Raw genomic sequence first — 20583 nt, 5'->3', positions numbered from 1 at the left:
CAGATTTTTTTTTTTAAATCACCTGCGAACAACAAAAATGTTGCCAATCAGGTGCAAGTGAAGACATACCAACAATCTCAGAGACCAAGAGCCCACATCTGCTAGTAAGCAGAATATAGTTTTACATTTTCTTGTACGGGAAGGTCCCTGTAGGCTCTGTCGCTCTCAAATTAACATGGTAAGGTCTGAAAATACCCAAGACCTTCTTAAATGTGATTTTTAAGAACATATTTTCATCAATATAAGGAAGGGAGACTCAGAACAAACATAAATCTAAGTAAAATCTTTATAACAGCAATACCTTTGGATAAGAGTAAGCAACGTAATTTGTGTAACACTCACTTATCCTACCAATGTAGTAGGTCAGCATTTTCATTAACTCTCTTGTGCTGTTTCTATTTGAAGACACTTTCTCTTTTTTTTGGGGGGGGGGGGAGGGGAGGCGCGGAAGGGAAGAATTAAGAAATGCATATTGAGCACTAAGCTAGTTATTTTCAGTAGACAGAAACAGTTTTGCTCAGTAGAAGGACTGCTCAATGGGTTATGTGCCTGATTGACAAAAAGCACTATTTTAATTTAGTGCCTCCTTTTATCACCTGGGGAGCAGTGATAAACTCTTTGATGAGAAGCAGGCAACATGTTACTTAAAAGTTTTACTTATAGTTGAATATATTGATCTTTAGCCTTGAACTAAATATTTTACTAACTTATTTCTTCAAAGAGTGGAGTATGGTTTACTATGCTATGTTAATAACTGGGTTTATGAAATGTTTACTTTTGTGGTGCAATACCCCTTCAGGCTATGGTATTTAAAAAAAAACAAAAAAAAACAACAACAACAAAAAACCACAGAACACTGCTCATGAACATACAAATAGAACCTTACTAATTTACTAGGAGGCTGCAACCGCTGCTCTCAACGCTCACCAACCAGCTTTTGCAGCCAGAGAGTGTGATGACATCATTCTGTCGCCTGGCAGGAAAATCTTTTATTTTTATTTATTTATTTATTTATAAATAAATAAAATAGAGAGACATTTTAATCATCACCATACCATGTATACAAAAATTGCCTTTTCTTTTCACTCTTCAGCAAAGGTAACTTGCCGAGTCAGCGCTAAATGAAAGTATTTTATTTTTTATAAAACAGTCTCAAAATATTTACCAGTATTCCAGATACTGGCATCTTAATTAAAATCACACTCATCAATTATTTAGACTTTCATTAGTGTGCCAGACCACCGATCTAGGCATATGCAGACTAAGATTTATAAGTCACATGAAAAGAAACAATATTCCTTGCTGAGTTAATGGACAAGGACATCCATAAGAAGGATTTCTATTTTATGCAGGTTTTTGTGCCACCATCATTGCAATGGGCTCATCAGTTACCCACCCATCCACTTTTAACCTTTCACAAAAGCCTAGTAAAAGAGAGGCCTTTCAGTGTGCTCTTATCCAGCTCTAGCACTCTCCAATCAAGAAGTGGAAACAGAAACAGCACAGTTGAAGACCACTTCCTCCCAGCACAGTTGAAGACCACATGTCTCCTGCCTCCCAGACCCTCTTCTGAACAACTGCTGATGTAAAATATCACAAGAGCATTGTCTGTTTTAGCCAGCACGCCAATTACTGCTGTATAGGTCAACACTATCCACTAGAGCAGTGTTTTCCAAATGGTGTTCTGCGGAACCGAAGTGAAAATAAGGGTTGTTAGAAAATTCCATTACAATAACATTTTATGATTTTAAAAAAATTAATATTTAAGCATTTATGAATTGTATTGAAAACAATTTTCATTTGTGTTTGCCACAATAAGTGTCCCTGTGTAATGCCAGCTTAGCCAGAGAGTGGGGACGATGATGTCACTACTCAGTGTACGCGCAGGCAGTCAGTGGTACGATCACCTGTTATATACCACCATAAATCCCCGTACTCACTCTTAGGGAGCATGGATCATGTGGGTGACTGAATACGAATATACTAGTGACACAAACAATGTCGAAGCTTCAGCTGTCAAACCAGTTGCTTTATTTTTTGTACACATTAAATGTGATTTTTGTTTTTAAATATGTGCAATTAAACTAAATGTTGATCTCATGACCTTGTTAAGCATTTCTTTATTATTATCCTTACTTATTTGTGGTCTACTTTTTCAGCTCCATATATCAGACTTATTAGGGGTTCCACAAAATTCTTTCAAGTTTAAAAGGGTTCTGTGGCCAGATAAAATTGGGAAACACTACACTAGAAGTATCCCTGCAAGGGAACTAGAAGGTAGCATAGCCCTCTCAATGCAGCAGATTTCTTTCTGCACGTGGCACTTGAAAGCAGGCAGGCTGCTATACTCTGTACTGGTCACAGCTTACATGTAACATGTAGATGAAGCCCAAGGCAGAAAGCACATGACCAAATTCCCATCTAGCAGGAATTAAGAACTTTGTGAGGGTTTTGCTTGGTTTACTTACTAATTGACAACATTTATTAATTCACAACAGGTTCTTCAGTCACAAGCCAAATTAGAAAAATTCTGATACGGTTCATTTCTGTTTCATTCCATATTGTGCTGCATCAATGGTTAGTATCGGATTACTTGGGGGGAACTGGGGGAAAGAAATAAAGGAACAGATTATTTGTCTTATGTTCTCTGGTTTATATTTCTAATATGAACTCCTCGTGAGGGTTAAAATATTTAAATAAAAATACTTCAAAATAAAGTGTACAGAGATCTCATCATTTCTCTACAAAGTAATTATGAGACCTCAAACCAGAGGTGGGCAAGAAAACCTCCATGGGCCAGATCCTGTCACCAAGTGGGTTGATTCAGTCCATGGACACCCTGCAGCTTCCCCTCTCCCAGGCCAATCGAAACTGGAAATAGGGGAGTGCATGAAGTCTCCTCCCCTCGCCAGAGGCACGCAGCACCTAGAGTGAACCACCAGCTATTCAGAACAGCTGGTGGTTCTCTCTAGGTGCTGGGGAGGGCAGGGGGGCAAAGACTTCATGCACTCTCTGCCCCCAGGCCAATCAGGGTCTGTGGGCAGGGGAGCATGGAAGTGTCCTGGCCCCATATCTTCCAATCAAAGCCCTGCCCCTTCCAAGGCAGCCCGGGAGGCACTTCAAAAATTTGTGAAGTGCCCTTCCTGCTTCTAAAATTATTGCCCACTCCTACCTCAAACAGCTTGCATTAATTTATACATCTGGGCCCATGACAATGAAATGCATTAAACGCTAAAAAGATGCATTTTTATATGATTTAAAATGTATCATACAATAATATCTCATATTCCTTCCTCTATAGCAGTGGTCACCAACCAGTAGGTCAGGATCTAATAGTAGATCTTGGAGCCTCTAACAGGTGATCCCGACTGGTTCGGCCAAGAGGCTATCAAGTGCCAGCACATAGCTGCCTCTCCCCGCACTGCTGCACAGCTCCTGCCCTCTGCCTTGGCGCTGTCCCCTCGGAAGCCTCCTGCTTGGTGGGCAGGAGAGGGAGAGGAGGGTGCTGATGTCAGGATGCCCCCTCTCCCATTCTGTATCCTATTTCCACAGAGCAAAGAGGGGAAACAACAAGGGTTGGGATGGAGGAGTTTGCTGGCTGTTTTTGGGAGTGGTGCAGGACCAGGGCAGGGGTGAGCTTGCCTTAGCCCCACTGCACCCCCACCTGAGGTCAGCAGGGCCCAGCCGGAGCCCACATCCCGAACCCCCACCCCAGTCACGAACCCCCACGTACACCTCAAGTCCCTGCCCTAGAGCTCCGAGCACCTCTGCATCCAAACACCCTCCCAGAGCCTGCACCTAGCATCCCTCCTGCACCCCAACTGCCTGCCCCAAGCTGAGAGCCCCTCTCACACTCCAGATCCCGTAACCCAAGACCAGGGTCTGCACCCCAGCCTGGTGAAAGTGAGGGAGGATGGGGGAGGAAGGAGTGAGCAGGGATGTGGCCTCGGAGAAAGGGCACAAAGGAGGTGGGACAAGGGTATTTGGGTCTGAGGTAGCTCTTCGATTGCACTTAAATTCAAAAAGTGATCTCGTGCTTAACAAGCTTGGAGACCCCTGCTCTATAGGTTGAGCCTCTGTTAACCAGGACTCCCTGGTCCAACAACATCTGTCATCCAGCAGGACCATGGATGTTCGAGGTCCAGAGAGTCCAGGTGGAAGGCCGGCGGCGGAGCTCCCCGCAGCTGGGCTGGCAGGCACGTCCAAGAGCACAGCTGCTAGGTACAATGCAGCAGGGCTGCCTGGTGTGTGCAAGAGCCCAGCGTGCAGGGAGCTGGGCTGCCTGGCTTAGAAGGGAAATGGCTGGCTGGCAGGGCAGCAGAGCTGACGGCAGGAGGAGGGCAGCCTGGATGCCAGTAGTCGGACCACACTGGAGGGGCCAGTAGCAGGGGTCCAAATGTGACCTCCCCAGGTCCAGCAAAATCCCTCATCAGGGACTGGTTAGGTCCTGAGGGTGCCGGACCAGGGAGGTCCAACCTGTATTTTCAATTTTAGTAGAAAGCATTTATTTTAAAAAGGAAGATTTGTTTTCAAGAGCCAGGCTCTATAGTGGTTTAATTAGCAAACTAACCTTGCACATCTGGGGACCAGGGGCCCGGTCCTTATATGTTGCATACAAGAAGCTCCTACTGTGACAGCTCTGCACAGAAAGCCTATAAGACTGTGGCCCTTAGTTTTAATCATGATTCATGTCCCGTTCAAAAGCTGTTTGGTACTCCCTGCTTGCACAAACACTCAATCACTTACACAATTCAGGGTAATTGGAGGGTTCCATGTGAAAGGAGGCTTCTAACTAACAATAAGGAGTACTGCAGGCAGACATGCCTGTGCTAGTACAGTAAAACTCCTCAGAAACATTTGCATCAAGTCAACATGTATTATTTTGATGAACATATTAAAAAATTAACAGAAGCTATGCAAAGTATCATTTCCTAATACAAATGTATCAGTCCTCCTCTTCATACATTCTCCCCATTGTCTCACATTTGTTTGTGCCTTAAGATGATATTTTCTTTATCTTTTGCAATATGGGTAGCCACTAAAGCCTCCAATCTGCATCATAACTCCACTGTGGGAGGCATTTTACAAGCAACACTGCTCCTGTTCCGTCTTTTAAATTTATATATTGCGACACTGGGATATCCAAATTAATGAGGAGAGACTGCACTGTCTTTACATCCAGTAAGCCTTTGCTGCTGCTGGAAACCTCACATACAACTGCCCATCTCTGAGATCAGACTACAGGGAGCACTGCACCCCAAAATACTTTCACTTTCCATTCCCCCTCAGCCCCATCTCTAAACTCATTTCATTTGCAACCCAGATAGTGGGGAAAGGTAATCCATAATATAATTATGACAAATAATCTGACAAACCCAGATTGAGGACAAATCATTAATAGCGAAGGGGATGATCCAATACAGTAAACACAACTGGAAGTAGCATTCACTGCTACCATAAATAGTCCCACTGAAGTGCTGGATCAAGTACCAAGGATACAACAATACCCTAAAGACAGATTGTTTGGCCACAGGGTTTACTCATTAAATATAAAGAGCAGCTATTTGTGATCATTGATTGCTGACTTCTCTCAGTAACTGAGTGGGCAGCAGTTCAAGTTGCCAGAGGCACTAATTTAGCAGTGTCTGTGTCAATCTGACAAGAGTTCAATCTCTATTATCCCAACAAATGAATGGAATGAAAATAATAGCATTAAAACATAAAAGTCCATGAACAAAAGACAGCTTCCAGCCATAACAACAGAGAGATACTGCAGACTAGACTCTTGACTCCCTCCCTAAATTAATACCTATTCTGAAGCAGAAATTCTAAACCGCGCCACAGAAGCCCTTTGTTAACTATTTATTTTACTATACTGGACTTCATGGAGGAAGCACACCTTAAAATTAAACTGTATGAATATGTTTGTATTACCATTATCTTTCAGCAAATTATCACTTAAGAGGTCTCATTTTGTTGTTGAGATACAGTGTGAGCGAATGGTAAGAGGAGAGGACTGGGAGTCAAGTCTGAGTTCTCCCCAACTAATTTCATGACCTTGGACAAGTCATTTAACCTTGCAGCATCTCAGTTTACTTCTGTGAAATGCACAGCATTCTGGCCTACCTCACTGCATTACTCTAAAACTTTATTCAATAGTACAGTGAAATCCTCATACATCTGTGGCGCCTTTCATACAAAGTAGTACTATTACAGACTACTGCCCCAGTCAGTGTGACCTTGTGAGATGCCATGCCCTGACTAGAGTTAAGGCCTTAACTATTCACTAGTTTTTCATGAGTATCCAATTTTAGCTTGCTGCAATTGTTCAAACACTGTACGTTAAACAAAATTTACCAAGAAATAGGGCAAGTAGTTGGCAGACCCGTATATTTCCACAGAGAATAGCTATGGCAGAACTACTGTCAGCATATTTTCTTTTAATCAGTGAAGAAGAAAAAAAAGTCTCGCCCCATTTGATATGGTCTTCCATTTGCTTTGCACTGCGTGGGCTACGCAGCAACACATGCATCTCACAGAGGAAGGCGGCTTCTGATGAGGTCTTTTTATTCTTCATAAAGAAGATCTGATGTTTAAAAATAGTTAAACAAAAGCTTATTATATTATTAATCTTGCCTTGTCTGCCCAGGAAGACTAGGATGACTGGAAAACTAATGAAATGATAATGCTTTAATTAAAATAAAAGTTCAGCAACTTTTGCTTTTCCACAAGTACTAAATTCTAATGCTAGTCAACATTTTGGACAAAAGATGGTCTGTTATAAAGATTTAACAACTTTGCTGTTTCAATTAAGGTGCTATGAGTTCACAATAAATTAGATTGACACACTCAGAAGGTACCTTATAAAATTAAGAAAAGCCAGAGGATGTTCTCAAGGTCAGAAAAGAAGCAGGGAAAAGTGTGAGGTTTTTTTGTTTGTTAAATATAAAGACAGCAAAAAAGGCTCAATTAAAAAAAGTTCTTAATAAATCACCTTTAAGGGAAAACATGAAAACAATACAAGTTTCTGGAAAGACAAACTGAACTTTTTAAATAAAGGTCCATTGACATTTGGATGATTATTTCACATTTCTTGCTCCCAGATTTTCCCCTGGCATTACAATAAATCTCCCTGATTAAATATCAAGAGTTGGTATTAATTTCTCAATATGTAAAAAATTCTCCTCTTTACCGAAAGATCTACTGTTGTAACTGGAAAGACATGAATTACAGGCAGTGCCGAGTTACGCGGATCCGACTTATGTCGGATCCGCACTTACGAACGGGGCTCTCTCGCAGAGCGCAGCGGTCCCGCCACCTCAACCTCCGGGGCGAGAAAAGCTGCTCCGGGTGCCCCTAGTCTGCTGGGGACCATCTCCAGCAGACCAGGGACACCTGGAGCAAAGCCGGGGAGGCAGAGGGGTCCCGTGCCTCTGAGGCTTTGCTCTGGCAAAGCCTCAGAAGCACGGGACTCCGCCGCCGCTGCGGCTTTGCTCCCGGTGTCCCTGGTCTGCTGGAGACGGTCCCCAGCAGACCAGAGGCACCGGGAGCAAAGGGTCCCGCGCCTCTGAGGCTTTGCCACAGCAAAGCCTCAGAGGCACGGCACCCCACCGCCACTGCGGCTTTGCTCCCTGTGTCCCTGGTCTGCTGGGGGGGGGGGGGCGCACTGCGCGCCCCCCCCCCCCCAAGCAGACCAGGCTTTTGTTGTGGACCCTGGGGTAGAGCAGCTGGGGTGCTGCCGGGTTGGTCCTGCAGGGACCTACCTGGCAGCCCAGCTGTTCTGTCCCAGGCTCGAGATTCAGCTGCTGTTGAAACTTATCAGTGGCTGATTCCAGGAAGCTGGGGGCAGAACAATTCTGCCTCCAGCTTCCTGTAGTCAGCCCCTGGTCAGTTTCAGCAGCAGCGGCTGAATCTGGAGCCAGTTCCGACTTGCATACAAATTCAACTTAAGAACAAACCTATAGTCCCTATCTTGTACGTAACCCGGGGACTGCCTGTAATTCTCACGTGTTCTCTCTCTCATCTCTAAATCCTATCTATTTTACATTTGTTTCTTTTTTTTCCTCCAATGAATGTGTTTTGAGATGAATTTTTGATAGCGCATCATAACCCTGATGCTTCCTTTGACTTTTTAAAATAATTAGTCAGTAAAAGGAAATTCATCCTTTTCCTTGAAAGACTGAACAACAGCTCTGCATATTTGGAAAGGTCTGATGTTGACCACACAAATATATTTTACCAGCAGACTATTTAAGTGAAGATACTATGTTTTATCCATCCCCAAAGGGGTCTTCTGATACCAACTTGTTCGAAGTTCTGCCCAATCTTCCTCATGCCAACCCTGGTGAGGAAATTCACTGACCTAGCTTCTACTTCCTGAAGGGCCTCATCACATATGCGGAATGTCAACATTACAGATTCTAGGAAGGATCTTCCTGAATAGCCACTTGAATGATGCTGTCAACTCTCAATTTTATTGCAAATCTCATAGTACTGGACATTTTTTAAAGTCCTAGCTTCTGGAGTTATGTGAGAATCTCAGCTTTAAACCCCCCCCCCCCCACCCACACACACACACATGCGTTTCTAGACATCTTTGCTGAAGAAAAAAAAAAGATTGAAAACGGAACCCTTCAAGTTCAAAACCGGAAGGAAAATAAATACCGGCCAATTTTTTTTAATATCTCAATATTTGCAAGGCAGTCTCATGATGTTTGAACAGTCACATTTGGAAATATTGCTCCAGCCCCCTGCTCTCCCAAAAATGAAGCAGTATCTCTCCAAACTTCACTAATTAAGTCACAAACAGATTTCCAGCAAGAGTCCACACTCCAGCTGACAAACACTGTTAACCCAGTGAAAGCCAACATAAATTAGAACTTTACTAAAAAGGTATTTAGTAAGCTTGAAAAGATATTGGTCCTAATCCTGGTGTAACACATTTTACAGGGATGGAACTTAGACGTGAAAATGAGATTCAGGAGTAGATAAGCATTGAAAGCAACACAAACGTGCAGCTGTCTTCATAATATAGACTAATTAAACCAGAACTTAAAAGCTGTACGGTCATGCTCCTTGCCACTGAGTTCCAGCATTATGGCAAGGGCACAAATAAGGCCATATTTATATAATATTTAAAAGGAGGGATACAAACCTTTCTAAAAGCGTGCATTGTGATTTCTCCATCAAAATGGTACCACCAATCATTGTCATGCCTAGAGCTCATCACAAGTATCAGAAGAGCTCAAGTTAAGTAGATCTGCATTTTAACTATAAATCCCTTGTTTTAAGAAGTTTATAGAAAAGCTGTTAAAATCCCACACGCATTTTAAAATGAAGCAAAAAAAAAAATAATATCTGTGCCACGAAAAAAAAAAAAAAAAAAAAAAGAAGTGGCCCATTTTAAGTAACAACAATGACAACATTAATAGGTTTTGGACACAGATTTTGTACTCCTGCAATGCGGAAAATAAAAATGCTTAAGCAACATACCTCTATGGAGTTCTATGCTGACTAATAATAATGGCATTGAAAAGCTGCCTTTCTAAGTGGTACATTTATTCAGAAAGAACCATGTTTACAGACTTGGCACACAGAAACGGAAGTGAAACACAATTTGCAAATAATGTCAATTAACAATGTACTTTTTAGTGGTGAATTAAAGGGTGAGGTCAATGCATATTAAAAAAATATTTCAAAAATGTTTCCTGGATATTGATTAAACAAAGATTGACTAGCATACTTCCCTAAGTAAATAGCTAAAAGAATGTTTTTAGAATTTCAGATAATGACCAGATGAATGCATTACATACATTTCCCTCTACGGCTTGAAATTTCATTGAAGTCGAAAAAAAGTAGGTGTGAAAGATGCAGGATTGACAGCGCTGGGAAAAGACAACCTGAGTGCAGCCACACAAAAGAATAAGAGTTGTGCAAGTTTTTCACCTCACTTCAGCCAGTTCATCAAAATCAATTTGTATGGATGACCTCTACTTTGGGATGAAAGGAACTTCTAGCTGTTCTATCCTTGTCCTCTTTGCTGAGACCATTTAATAAGAATATAAAAACACCATCACATGGATGTGTGTCCACCGGGAATGTAACGGACAACTCACTGATTTTATACAGGTTAGTCTATAGACATCAGATGGTACAGTGTGTTATCCACAACTAGATCTCAACCAGTCACAAGCGGATAGTTCGATGAGCTACCCTCAGCCCATATGTACATGGATGCATGCACACAACCCACCTAAAAATCTCAATTCTTTATGAAAGGGCAGCTGTAAAAGGACTATTCTGAAGATTTTTTTTTAATCTAATGATCTAATCAAATAAAACTGGAATGTTGGTCTTCCAACACTAACCAGTATCCATGACTCAAATCACTGAATCACCAAATGTCTCAGTAATGTCTTTGAACTGATCTGTTAAGGATCATTACAGAGATAGCTCAACTTGGCTCATATCAAATACAGTGGAGAACCTGCCCCAGGAGAACCTAGAGACCTGACCCCCTCCAGCTCACCTGCCTGAGTCTGCTGTCCCCAGCCTACTTGGCAGAGCTCTGGTCCCTACCCAGAGCCCCACATGGGGCAGCAGCTGCTCCCAGGGTTCCCCAGCCCTGTGCACTGTAGGGGCAGCTGCTCCCGGGACTCTCTACCCACAGGTCACTGCCCCTGCAGGCTGCTGTCGACCAAAACTGGCTCCACTCCCAGTCACTTTCAACCTCTGCGGCTGGGCTCTCTGGTCTAGCAACATCTCTGGTCCTGCCGGACCAAGAATATTGCTGGACCAGGGAGTCTCGAATGAGAGTCTCAAAGTGAAATCATTCTTTTGTTCTCTCCATCTCAACATTGACCAATTATCTGAAATTTTACTAAACTGCATATATAGAAAATAAACTGTTTGACACTGTATATTATATACTTCTAACAATTATTTTGAGCCGTAGTGTAGAAACAAACATCCAAGGATGTTCTAAGGATCCCCTAGGTAAGCCAAATAAAGGACACTGAGGAAAAGCAGTTTAACAGGCTCCCGCTCCCCCCCTTGCTGCCTGTCTCTGACAGAGGCAGCTGGAGGGGGGCAGGAGGGTTACTAGTCAAGTAACTAGTCAACTATCCGATAAGCATTTGCTTACATCCCTGTTTGAGACCATTTCACCTGACTCACTAGTGTGTTGATGTGTCTGTACTGTAGGTCAGACACAGACTGTAAGTCTTTTGGGGAAGGTCCATTTCTTTCTCTGTATATTTTCAACACTCAAAAATAATAAGCATCTGACAGTCATCTTCTATGCAGTGGCCTAAATGAAATGACTGTCTGAGCAGACATACCAAAGACAGAAGGATGTGACTACAGAATAAACCCCCTAAAAGTCATCCCCTTTGATCAGGGTTGAGGCCCAGAGGATTGCAGGATTGGTGTATAAATTAAGACCCAATAAAATGAAGGGTCATCTCATAAGATAGATATATTAGAATCAGAAATACAGAAAAGGGCAACAAAAATTATTAGGAGCATGAAACAGTTTCTGTATGAGGAGAGATTAAAAAGACAGGGAGTATAGGCAGTCCCCGGGTTACGTACAAGATAGGGACTGTAGGTTTGTTCTTAAGTTGAATTTGTATGTAAGTTGGAACTGGTACATATTGTAGGGGAAACTCTAGCCAAACATTTCTCCAGAGCTCAGTTTTATTCTCCCACACCTCACTTCCCTCAGTCTTTTATTCTCAAGCTGAGGTGTCTGCTGAGAAAAGCCGCTCCGCATCTCCCTGGTCTGCTGGAGGGGGGCGCTAGCTTCGCGTCTCCCTGGTCTGCTGGGGGGAAGCAGCTAGTGCAGGGTTGCCTCACCCCGTTTGTAAGTAGGGATCTGATGTAAGTCGGATCCATGTAACCCGGGGACTACCTGTATTCATCTCATAACAGAGCTGACTAAAGGAAGATATGATAGAGATCTATAAAAATCACATATAGTGTGGAGAAAGTGAATAAGGAGTGTTATTTATCCCTTGACACAGCACAAGACCCAGGGGCTGCCCAATGAAATAAATAAGCAACAGATTTAAGAAAATAAAAAGAAGTATTTCTTCACACAACACACAGTCAATCTGTGAAACTCAATGGCAGAAGATGATGTGAAGTTCAAAAGTATAAATGGGTTAAAAAAATTAGCTAAATTCACAGAGGATAAGTGCATCATTGTCTATTAGCCAAGATGGCGAGGGACACAACCCCATGATTGTAAGCCTCCAAGATGGCCATTCTCATGTTTAAGTTTGGTGAATGAGGGAGAAGAAGAGAACAAAGATTACCAAAGAAAGATCATATAGTTGTTTTGGTGGGTAACTTGAGTTATTTGAGATCCTTCAAGGTGGTTTGTTTTACAATGATCTCATCGCTGCACACGGAAGACTGGGACTTACAGTTCACATGGAAGAAGCAACAGGGAGGCAGCTGGCAAAACTCCTGTTCCTTGGACAAAATTATGACTTCTTCTGGTCTGTGAATTCTGCATGTTTCATTAGCACTACATTTGCATTTATTAAGATAGTACGCAAGGCTAGGGACTTTAGAATCACTGAACTATTAGGATGTAAGGGACCTTAAGAGGTCATCAAGTCCAGTCCCTTGCACTGAAGGGGCTTGAAGATTACACTGTCTTTTTTCCTGGGTATATCAGTGTCTCATATAATGGAGGCTCAATCCCTGATTATATCCTCTAGGCACTACAAAGTAAAAACACTAAATAGCAATGGTACTAATACTACTTTAAAAAAGGCTAGGAGGAAAGCAAGTAGTAAACATTGGCTCAGTGAAAATTAATAAAAGCAATCATACCTTTAACACCTCAGGGAAATGTGTTCTTTCCTTATTATCATTTTTCACATTGATGGGTTCATTTTCCTTATTTGAAAAGCTGAAAAAAACAAAAATACAAAAACTATTTTAAAGCTCAGCATTAAGTAAAGCAACTTAACAGAAGAGGCACAACACGACAATTTAAAAGCAAAGCTAAAAACTATTATTTTTGTGTGTTTTTTTTAAAAAGAGCACGTTGCACACATTTACCCTTAAAAAAACCAACCTGTGTACAGTGCTAAGATAGAGCACGATCAACTTTATGGGGATGGTGCATGCACAGTATGGCTGGCACACTGATGCCATGAGGAAATAGAATCTTCAAATGCCAAATTTACAAACCTCTAACTAAGATTGGGATCCTCAGGCCCAGAGGCCAGATGCGGCCCCCGACTTGCCCGGATCAGGTCCCTGAGGCTCAGGACTCCCCTCCGCCCTCCCAGCACTGGGAAGCCCATGCTGGTGCTCCAGCCCATCACAGGGCTGGAGCACACAAAATCTACTAGCCTAGGATCCAGGGCTCTGGTGTGCGAGGGCAGTGTCTTTCTTCTTTTCAGGAGCCACGTCAGTGAAGGGTTTTTTTGTTTTGCTTCTCACTTGTGTGCGCCCCCCCCCCCCAACTGATTTTTCTGTGGATCAGCAGCTCCTGGACCAAAAAATGTTCCCCATCACTGCTTTATTTCCAAATTTAAAAAAAAAAAAGTAAAAAAAAAGATGTTCCTGCAGAATGCAGCGTGCCGGCCGCCATTTGAGATCCACAGGCCAGCTCTGGTGCCAAGAGCAGCAGCAGCAGCAGCAACAGCTACCCACGAGGAGGGACAAGGGGGAGCTCTTCTTCCCTGTGAGCCCAATCGTGCAGTGAGGCTTCTGCCTTTCTCTTCCCCCCAACCCAGCGGGAAGCTGGGGCTGGTGCGCCAACCTAATGAAGGAGGGCGAGGCTGCAGCACCAGCGTGGGAGAAAGAGGGGGGAGAAGCTGAGCTCCAGCCATGGACCACCTGCACCCCCCCGCTGACTTGGGAATCCATGGGGGGAGAGGGGCAGTACAGTCGCACTCTTTGTACACACCCCTGCGTACAGGTCTGCTTTAATCAGTTAACCATATTTTAAGTGGTTAACTGGTTAAAAATGTAAATGGGATTTAACATCCCTAACTATCCCTATTATTTTTTCGTCTCGTCCTACAGGTGTTCAGTGAAGATCTCACAACCTCCTTCAGGCAGGTCACTGCTCTATAATAAAAGTACTCTGTTGTATTTAACCTAGCTTTTCTACTCTTAGGATCCTACAAAATCCTACTCTGAGATCTGCATGGCTTATCCTGATGCCGATCTATTTGATGACAACAGGAGCATATAGCAAAAGCTGAATAATGGGTCTGATATCCACTATAAAAGGATGATTTTCCCCTTAGCATTTAGAACACTGCTTCTTATAGGACCAGCCTGGACTATTAATGAAACTCATCCTGTCTTTTTTCTAATGGCATGTACTTATAACCCATTAAAATGCTAACCCATCATCATTTCTTCCTCTACCCATTACTTTAATTTATAAACCATGTTTATAAAGGAGAGAGTAACGAAAGCATTTTTGGCTGTTTTTATTTTTATTTTTTTAAACAAAAAGACAACGTTTAAAGTGCAATACTGACACAGATTTATTTTGTTCTAGCATCAGCCTTGTTCAAACAGGTTACTGTAAAATCCTGTACTATATGTAGTGAACAGATAGTTTTAAAATTGTATTTAGTTTTGAGGCAAATGTCTTAAAATAGTAAAGTTTCTCTTTTGTTTATCTAATCACATTAAAAACAAAACACAGTTTTTGAGGGCATGTTTTTATCTGGAAGTTACCTTATTAGTTTTTTTAAATCGTCCATGTGTTTCAACATTCTAAACCTTCTGCTTTAGTCAGTAAATAACATTGTTTTTACAAAACCCTCGGTTATGTACTACATGAGTCACATTGTAAATAAATAAAAAGCTTAAAAACACAAAATATGGCTCAGAAAATACGGCTCTTGGATTGTTTAGAATAAAACTACATTTTTTGTTTGCCCCTAAAAGTTGAGACTACATTCCAGGGCAGAGAACAATAAGTGTGCATCTGCTGGTGCTAAATATTATAGTTAGGAGTAGTGAACAGTCCGGTTACTGCTAAGCAGATTCTCAATGACCTAATTAGCAATTTTATTTTACCAAAAAAAAGAGAATTTGAATTCAGTATTTTTATCATCATTCAGTGTTATGCAACAGAAACATCTGCAAATACGGAAACATTTGACCCTATTTTCCAAGCACAAAAACAGGTAGTAAGCATTAATTGTACTTTTACAGCAAAACTACAAAGTCCTTCACTACTGTGTTCAAAACAGATGAACCAATATAACTATTCCACTCCCATCCTCCTGTTGCAACAGAACAACTCTCCACACAGCTGATAAAACATACTACATGTTTACATACAAAATATATGAATAAGTAAAATGATGTTTATAATTATATATTCCCAGGTAATTTTTATATATGTATGATTTAAATGAAGATGCCCCAAAATTACATGAATTTATTTTAATTCTATCCGTCAAGCCTCAGAAAGATCAGTTTTTCAAGCAACCTAATTGCTTTCCACTGATAGAATGTACAAATGCAATCCTGACACAATATAATCCGAGTTTCGTTGTTTAGAATACTTAATAGCAGTGAATATTCTATAATATATTTTGTAAAAGTAATGAACTGTAAGTAATGTGATGGAATACACACTCAACTATCCTAGCCACAAAATGAGAACAGATGATGGATAGGTGGGGGGGAGGTGTTCACCATGGCCATTAGGGAAGTGTAAATTCACATTCCACATTTTTCTTCACATATACTGTTGTAGCCATGTGGGTCCCAGGATATTAGAAAGACAAAGTGGGTGGGGTCATATCTTTTATTGCAACAACTTCTGTTGGTAACAGAAACAAGCTTTTGAGCTGACAGAGCTCTTCTGGTCTTTCTTTCACAGTCTGACCACATCACTGAAAGTTTCTCTCCAAGTTGTTGTTGCACTCAACCATACCTAGAGTGTTGTTGGGTTTTTTTGTTTTGTTTTGTTTTTAAGATATTTTGTTCATATAAAGATTGACCCTGCCAGGCTCCGAGCCCTCTGGCTATACTCCATCCAAACTTTAAACATGAGTATCTTTAAGCACAGGATGTCCCATTAAAGTCAAGTAGGACTACAAACACATTTAAAGTCCTTGCTACATCAGGTCACAGTGAACACTCAGATTGGTTTGAACACTTCCACTAAATAGACAAGAACCACTGATTCTATGGAACAAAGTCTTTTAATCAGGCCTGGTTCACAGACTACTTTGTTGTTTGTGGAGAATCAACTGACAAGACAATCTATTAGATTTGAACAATCTGCCTTGAGTAAACCGACAAGTTTGCCAAAACACAGTTCGAAAAACTCATGGCTACAAGTACCATGACTCATGATATCTAAAAAATATCAGCAAAATGTAAATGGTACAGAGTGGAGCACCTTATACAAAGTAGCTATTAGCAGATCTAATCTAGTGTATTAAAATTAGCTTTGCACCATCCCACAGGTGCAAACTTGCCCGAAAGTTGGTTTGACTGGCCAGAGAAGGATCATTCCAATGGAGAGAGATCATCAGGCACACAGGATCATCATTACAGTTACTAAGTCACCACTTATGCCTATGACTAGCATAGAGGATGTCATGGAGTCCAGGCCCCAACCTATAAGTCACCTGAGAGTGACCTTTTTAGTGTGCTAGGCCCCAAGGACTCATTAAGTTCCACAGAGGCAGGCACGTAGCCTACAAGACGGGGCTGTCAGGTGCCTAGTGTTTGAATGGAACGCCTCAGCCTGGCCAAAAAGGGACCCGGGAGGCTCCAGTCAGCACTGCTGACATGGCCACTGAAAATATGGTTGGCAGGACTAGCAGTTTCCCTACCTGGCTCCACACGGCTCCCGGAAGCGGTGACATCCCTCTGGCTCCTAAGCAAAGGGACAGCCTGGAGACTCCACATGCTACCTCTACCTGAGCACCACTTCCACAGCTTCCATTGGCTGGAAACTCCCAGTGGGAGCTTGAAGGATGGCTCCTACACATCCCTCAGCACTGTGTGCTGCCTCCACTTACAATTGCTTCCAGGGAGCTCCTCGAGGTAAGCCCAGCTCAGAGTCCAAACCCCTGCGAAGATTCCAACTGCTGCCCCCCACCCCAACTCCTTCCTGGAGCCTGCACTCTGCACCCCCTCCAACACTCCTGCCCCAGACTGAGGCTTCTTCCCGTGCACCTTAAGCCCCTTATTTCTGGCCCCACCCTGGAACGAAGGCTGTGAACTCTGACAAACTATTCTGGGAGATGTTTTCCCCTCATCCCCAACTGTACATAATGCCATTTTCTTAAAACAATCTATTAAGATCTCCAGGCAACCCTACCAGGGACCTGTACTCTCAGCCAGAGCCCGTATCTCTTCTCATACCCTTCCCACCTACCTTAGCCTGGAGCCCCCTCGCACACTTCAAACCACTCTGCTCCACCTCCCAGCCTGAAGCCCCCTCCTGTACCCCAAAACCCACTACTGAGCCCACATAGCAACCCTCAGCCCACCCCCATTTCTGGCCCTACCCCAGAGCTTGCATCGCCAGCCAGAGCCCTCATCCTTGTATCAATCCCCTGGCATCACCCTACTAAAAATGAGTAAGGATGGGAGACAGAGAGCAATGGGATGTGGGTGGGGGAATGGAGCAAGCAGAGCACAGGGCCTCGGGGCAAGGGTGATCTGTTTTGTGCAATTAGAAAAGTTGGTAACCCCAGAGTTCCCTGTTTGTCTCCGTGGCTCCTTGCAACAAACCCAGCACCTCAGAGAGAGACTTCTACTCTACCCCTTCCGGGTGCAATGCTCTCAGTGAGTATTCACAGGCAAGAATAGACAGCCGTGTCAAAAAGTAACAATTCATTAGTCATCTGGCATACAGAATCTTACAGTCTTCAGGCAACACAGAAAGGCTGAAATTAAACCAGAGTCCACCTGAGTCAAACCAGTACCCTGATGGGCCAGCTAAGCAGTGTTAGCTAGCTTTTTTCTTCCCCATCAATCTGAGCCAGGTTCCGGAGTTCCTCCTCTGCCCCTCCGTGTCCCACACCCACCCAAAAAAACCTCCTGCCAGTCACATGACATGTTTTCTCCAGCTAAGATCCCAATTCCCACCTGTTGGGATTTTCTACTGGTATGTGTTTTCTGTTCAGTGACTGGAGCATTTCTTTGTTTTGCTGGACCCTCTATATATTTGAGGCTTCTTTCAGTCAGTTTTTCAAATGACCCTATCCATCCCCTCCTCTCCGCACCAGACAGCAAGATCACACACACACACACACACACACACACCCCCCCCCCCACCCGCCCCGCTCCTTCTAAACCCTGCACTGTTCCAGGAGCAGCGTTAACCCTTGTGTACCCACTGGTTAGCAATGGAACATTCTGAGGGAAACTGAGGCACACTTATGATTTACACAAATTTCCCACTTGGTCACAGTGGGGATGACATGTCTGAGGCATCACTATAGCTAGGTGACATCCAGCTGCCATATAGCCCTACGGTCACATGCAACCAGAGCGAATTAGAACAGCTCTGAGTCTACTCCGACTAGCAATTAGGGAATGTCCTGGAAGAGTGAAGTTTTAAGACTGAAGGAGCCACCTTCATATTGCCACAATGTCCAAGGCTCCTCAACCAGAACCAAGGTTTATGAGTCACGTACATAAACAATGACACCACTGTCTATTGTTATTTTCACTTTTTTTCTTTCACAGATTTAACGTTTTAGTATATATGGTGCTCCCAAAATCGAGGAACTAAACATCAGCTAAAACTAGGCAAAGACTTTGCGTTTTCTACATTTTACTCTGCTGTTCTTTTCTACTGTTTTGCCAGTATATGTATTCTGAGTTCCACGACCCAGCTATTTAAATAATCAACAGTAAACTCCACTGTGTATCTTCTGCTGAGAGTCCTTTCTTATATAATTCTCATGCCTTCCATTCCTCTGTTTTTGAAAGATCAGCTTTGACCTATCTGGAATACTGGGACAGGTGGTGTTTGAATCAGCTGCAGCATTTTTTAATCAATGTACTTATACAAAGGAGGATTGAGAATATTACTGCTGGAAAGAGGAATATTTATCCTAGAGAGTGTTATTTGTATAGAGATAAAAACACTGAACAAATTACTATCAGATTAAATACATGCATTTTATCTGGGATTTGAGTAAACACACATAGGTTCTTCCTCAGTCATTATCCCACATAAATGAGCATATTGGGTGCATAATTTGAGAGGCATTTTCCAACTTCTTCTATTAAAACCCCCCAGAACAAAGCCAATTATAAACAATTAAGTCTTCAAAGGTCACTCAAAGCATTTTTGTATAGTGTTACATATCTGTTTTTTCCCATCTTTGTTCTTTATAACAATATCTTGGCACTTTAAAGTTAAAACCCATCCCCTTTCTTCCCGTATTAATCCTCCCCACCCATATTATGTACACACATCCTGGTTAATGTGTTGCTCCTTGTGGTTCTTGGAACATATTGATTTTTATATAACAATATAAGCAATAAAGCAAGAATGGAAACATGAAGATTTTGCCAAGAGATAGAAGAAAAAAAGGAAAGATTTGTTATGCCTATCAAATCCAAAACTGACCAACAAGATACTTAACTCTGTGCATCCTATATGATCAGTCAGTTGTGGATTCTATTCCAGCTCTGACCAACTATTAAGATGTTCTGAACTTGCCTATGGGTTGCTCTCACACTATAAGACCTCAGATTGCCATGTTACCAGGATGGCTGTTACTATTTCAGAGATTTGCACACCCTGCTTTTTGAGGAAGTCTTCCATAGTGAACCAAACCCTTCAAACCAGAGTAGGATATTTTGATAGTGCACTCACTGGTCTTCCCTGAAATTCTGGACTATGACTATAAGGATGAGGATTTCAGTATTGCGTGACCTGGCTAATCTCACTAGCTGCCTGTAACCCACAGATTCTACTTTTAGCTCCGCTGATGGTATAGAGAGCTGCTATTAAATTAAGGATGTGTGTTACCATCCCTTCTTGTCAGGGACCAGGATACAGGCAGTCATGCCTAGTGGTTAGAACAACAGTGGTGGGCCAAAACCTGAGTCAGAGGCCAAAATTAAGGATGCTGGAGTAAGAAGTCAGGAATTGGGGTCAAGAGTCAGAAATAGGTTTCCTGGAGTGAGGCAAGGCAGGTATAAGGCTGCATCCAAGGCAGCAACTACTACTATTGCAGCCATGGGCAAAGGTTTTGAGCGACTGCAGGACTTGAGACCTTCTCATTGGTGAGCTGTCTAACTCTTTCAACCACACAGGTTACGTCTAATTACTTTGGTATAACTATGTTACTGAGTTGCTTGAAAGATCAGGGCATTAGATTGTACAGTACTGTGAAATGTGTCAGAAGCCAATGGCTGTAGCTGATCAAAAAAGGGGAAGGGGGGGAAGAACAATGAAATATAATGAAAATCCCAAGCTGTTTGCATTGGGCATGATTCAAAACTGAATTAAATATTTCTCCCAAAAAATGAATTTTAAAAAAATCCCCTCCCGCCAATAAGTACAATAAAATGGGTATAATAAAAGGGTTTCTCTCTCAGACAAAC

The 20583-nt window shown here is 42.4% G+C and overlaps 1 protein-coding gene across 1 annotated transcript in view; it reads right to left on the bottom strand.

Moving 5' to 3' along the window:
• Window positions 1-20583, bottom strand: part of CRYBG3 (crystallin beta-gamma domain containing 3) — a 116835-nt gene that overhangs the window by 79732 nt on the left and 16520 nt on the right. The window contains exon 2 of the mRNA XM_075908983.2: window positions 12844-12922. Coding sequence (XP_075765098.2) covers window positions 12844-12922 — 79 coding nt within the window. The remainder of the gene's footprint in view (window positions 1-12843; window positions 12923-20583) is intronic.

The sequence above is a fragment of the Pelodiscus sinensis genome, chromosome 1 (assembly GCF_052426305.1).
Source record: "Pelodiscus sinensis isolate ZL-2025 chromosome 1, ASM5242630v1, whole genome shotgun sequence".
Lineage (NCBI taxonomy): Eukaryota > Metazoa > Chordata > Testudines > Trionychidae > Pelodiscus > Pelodiscus sinensis.
This window is presented reverse-complemented; position numbering and strand designations above follow the sequence as displayed.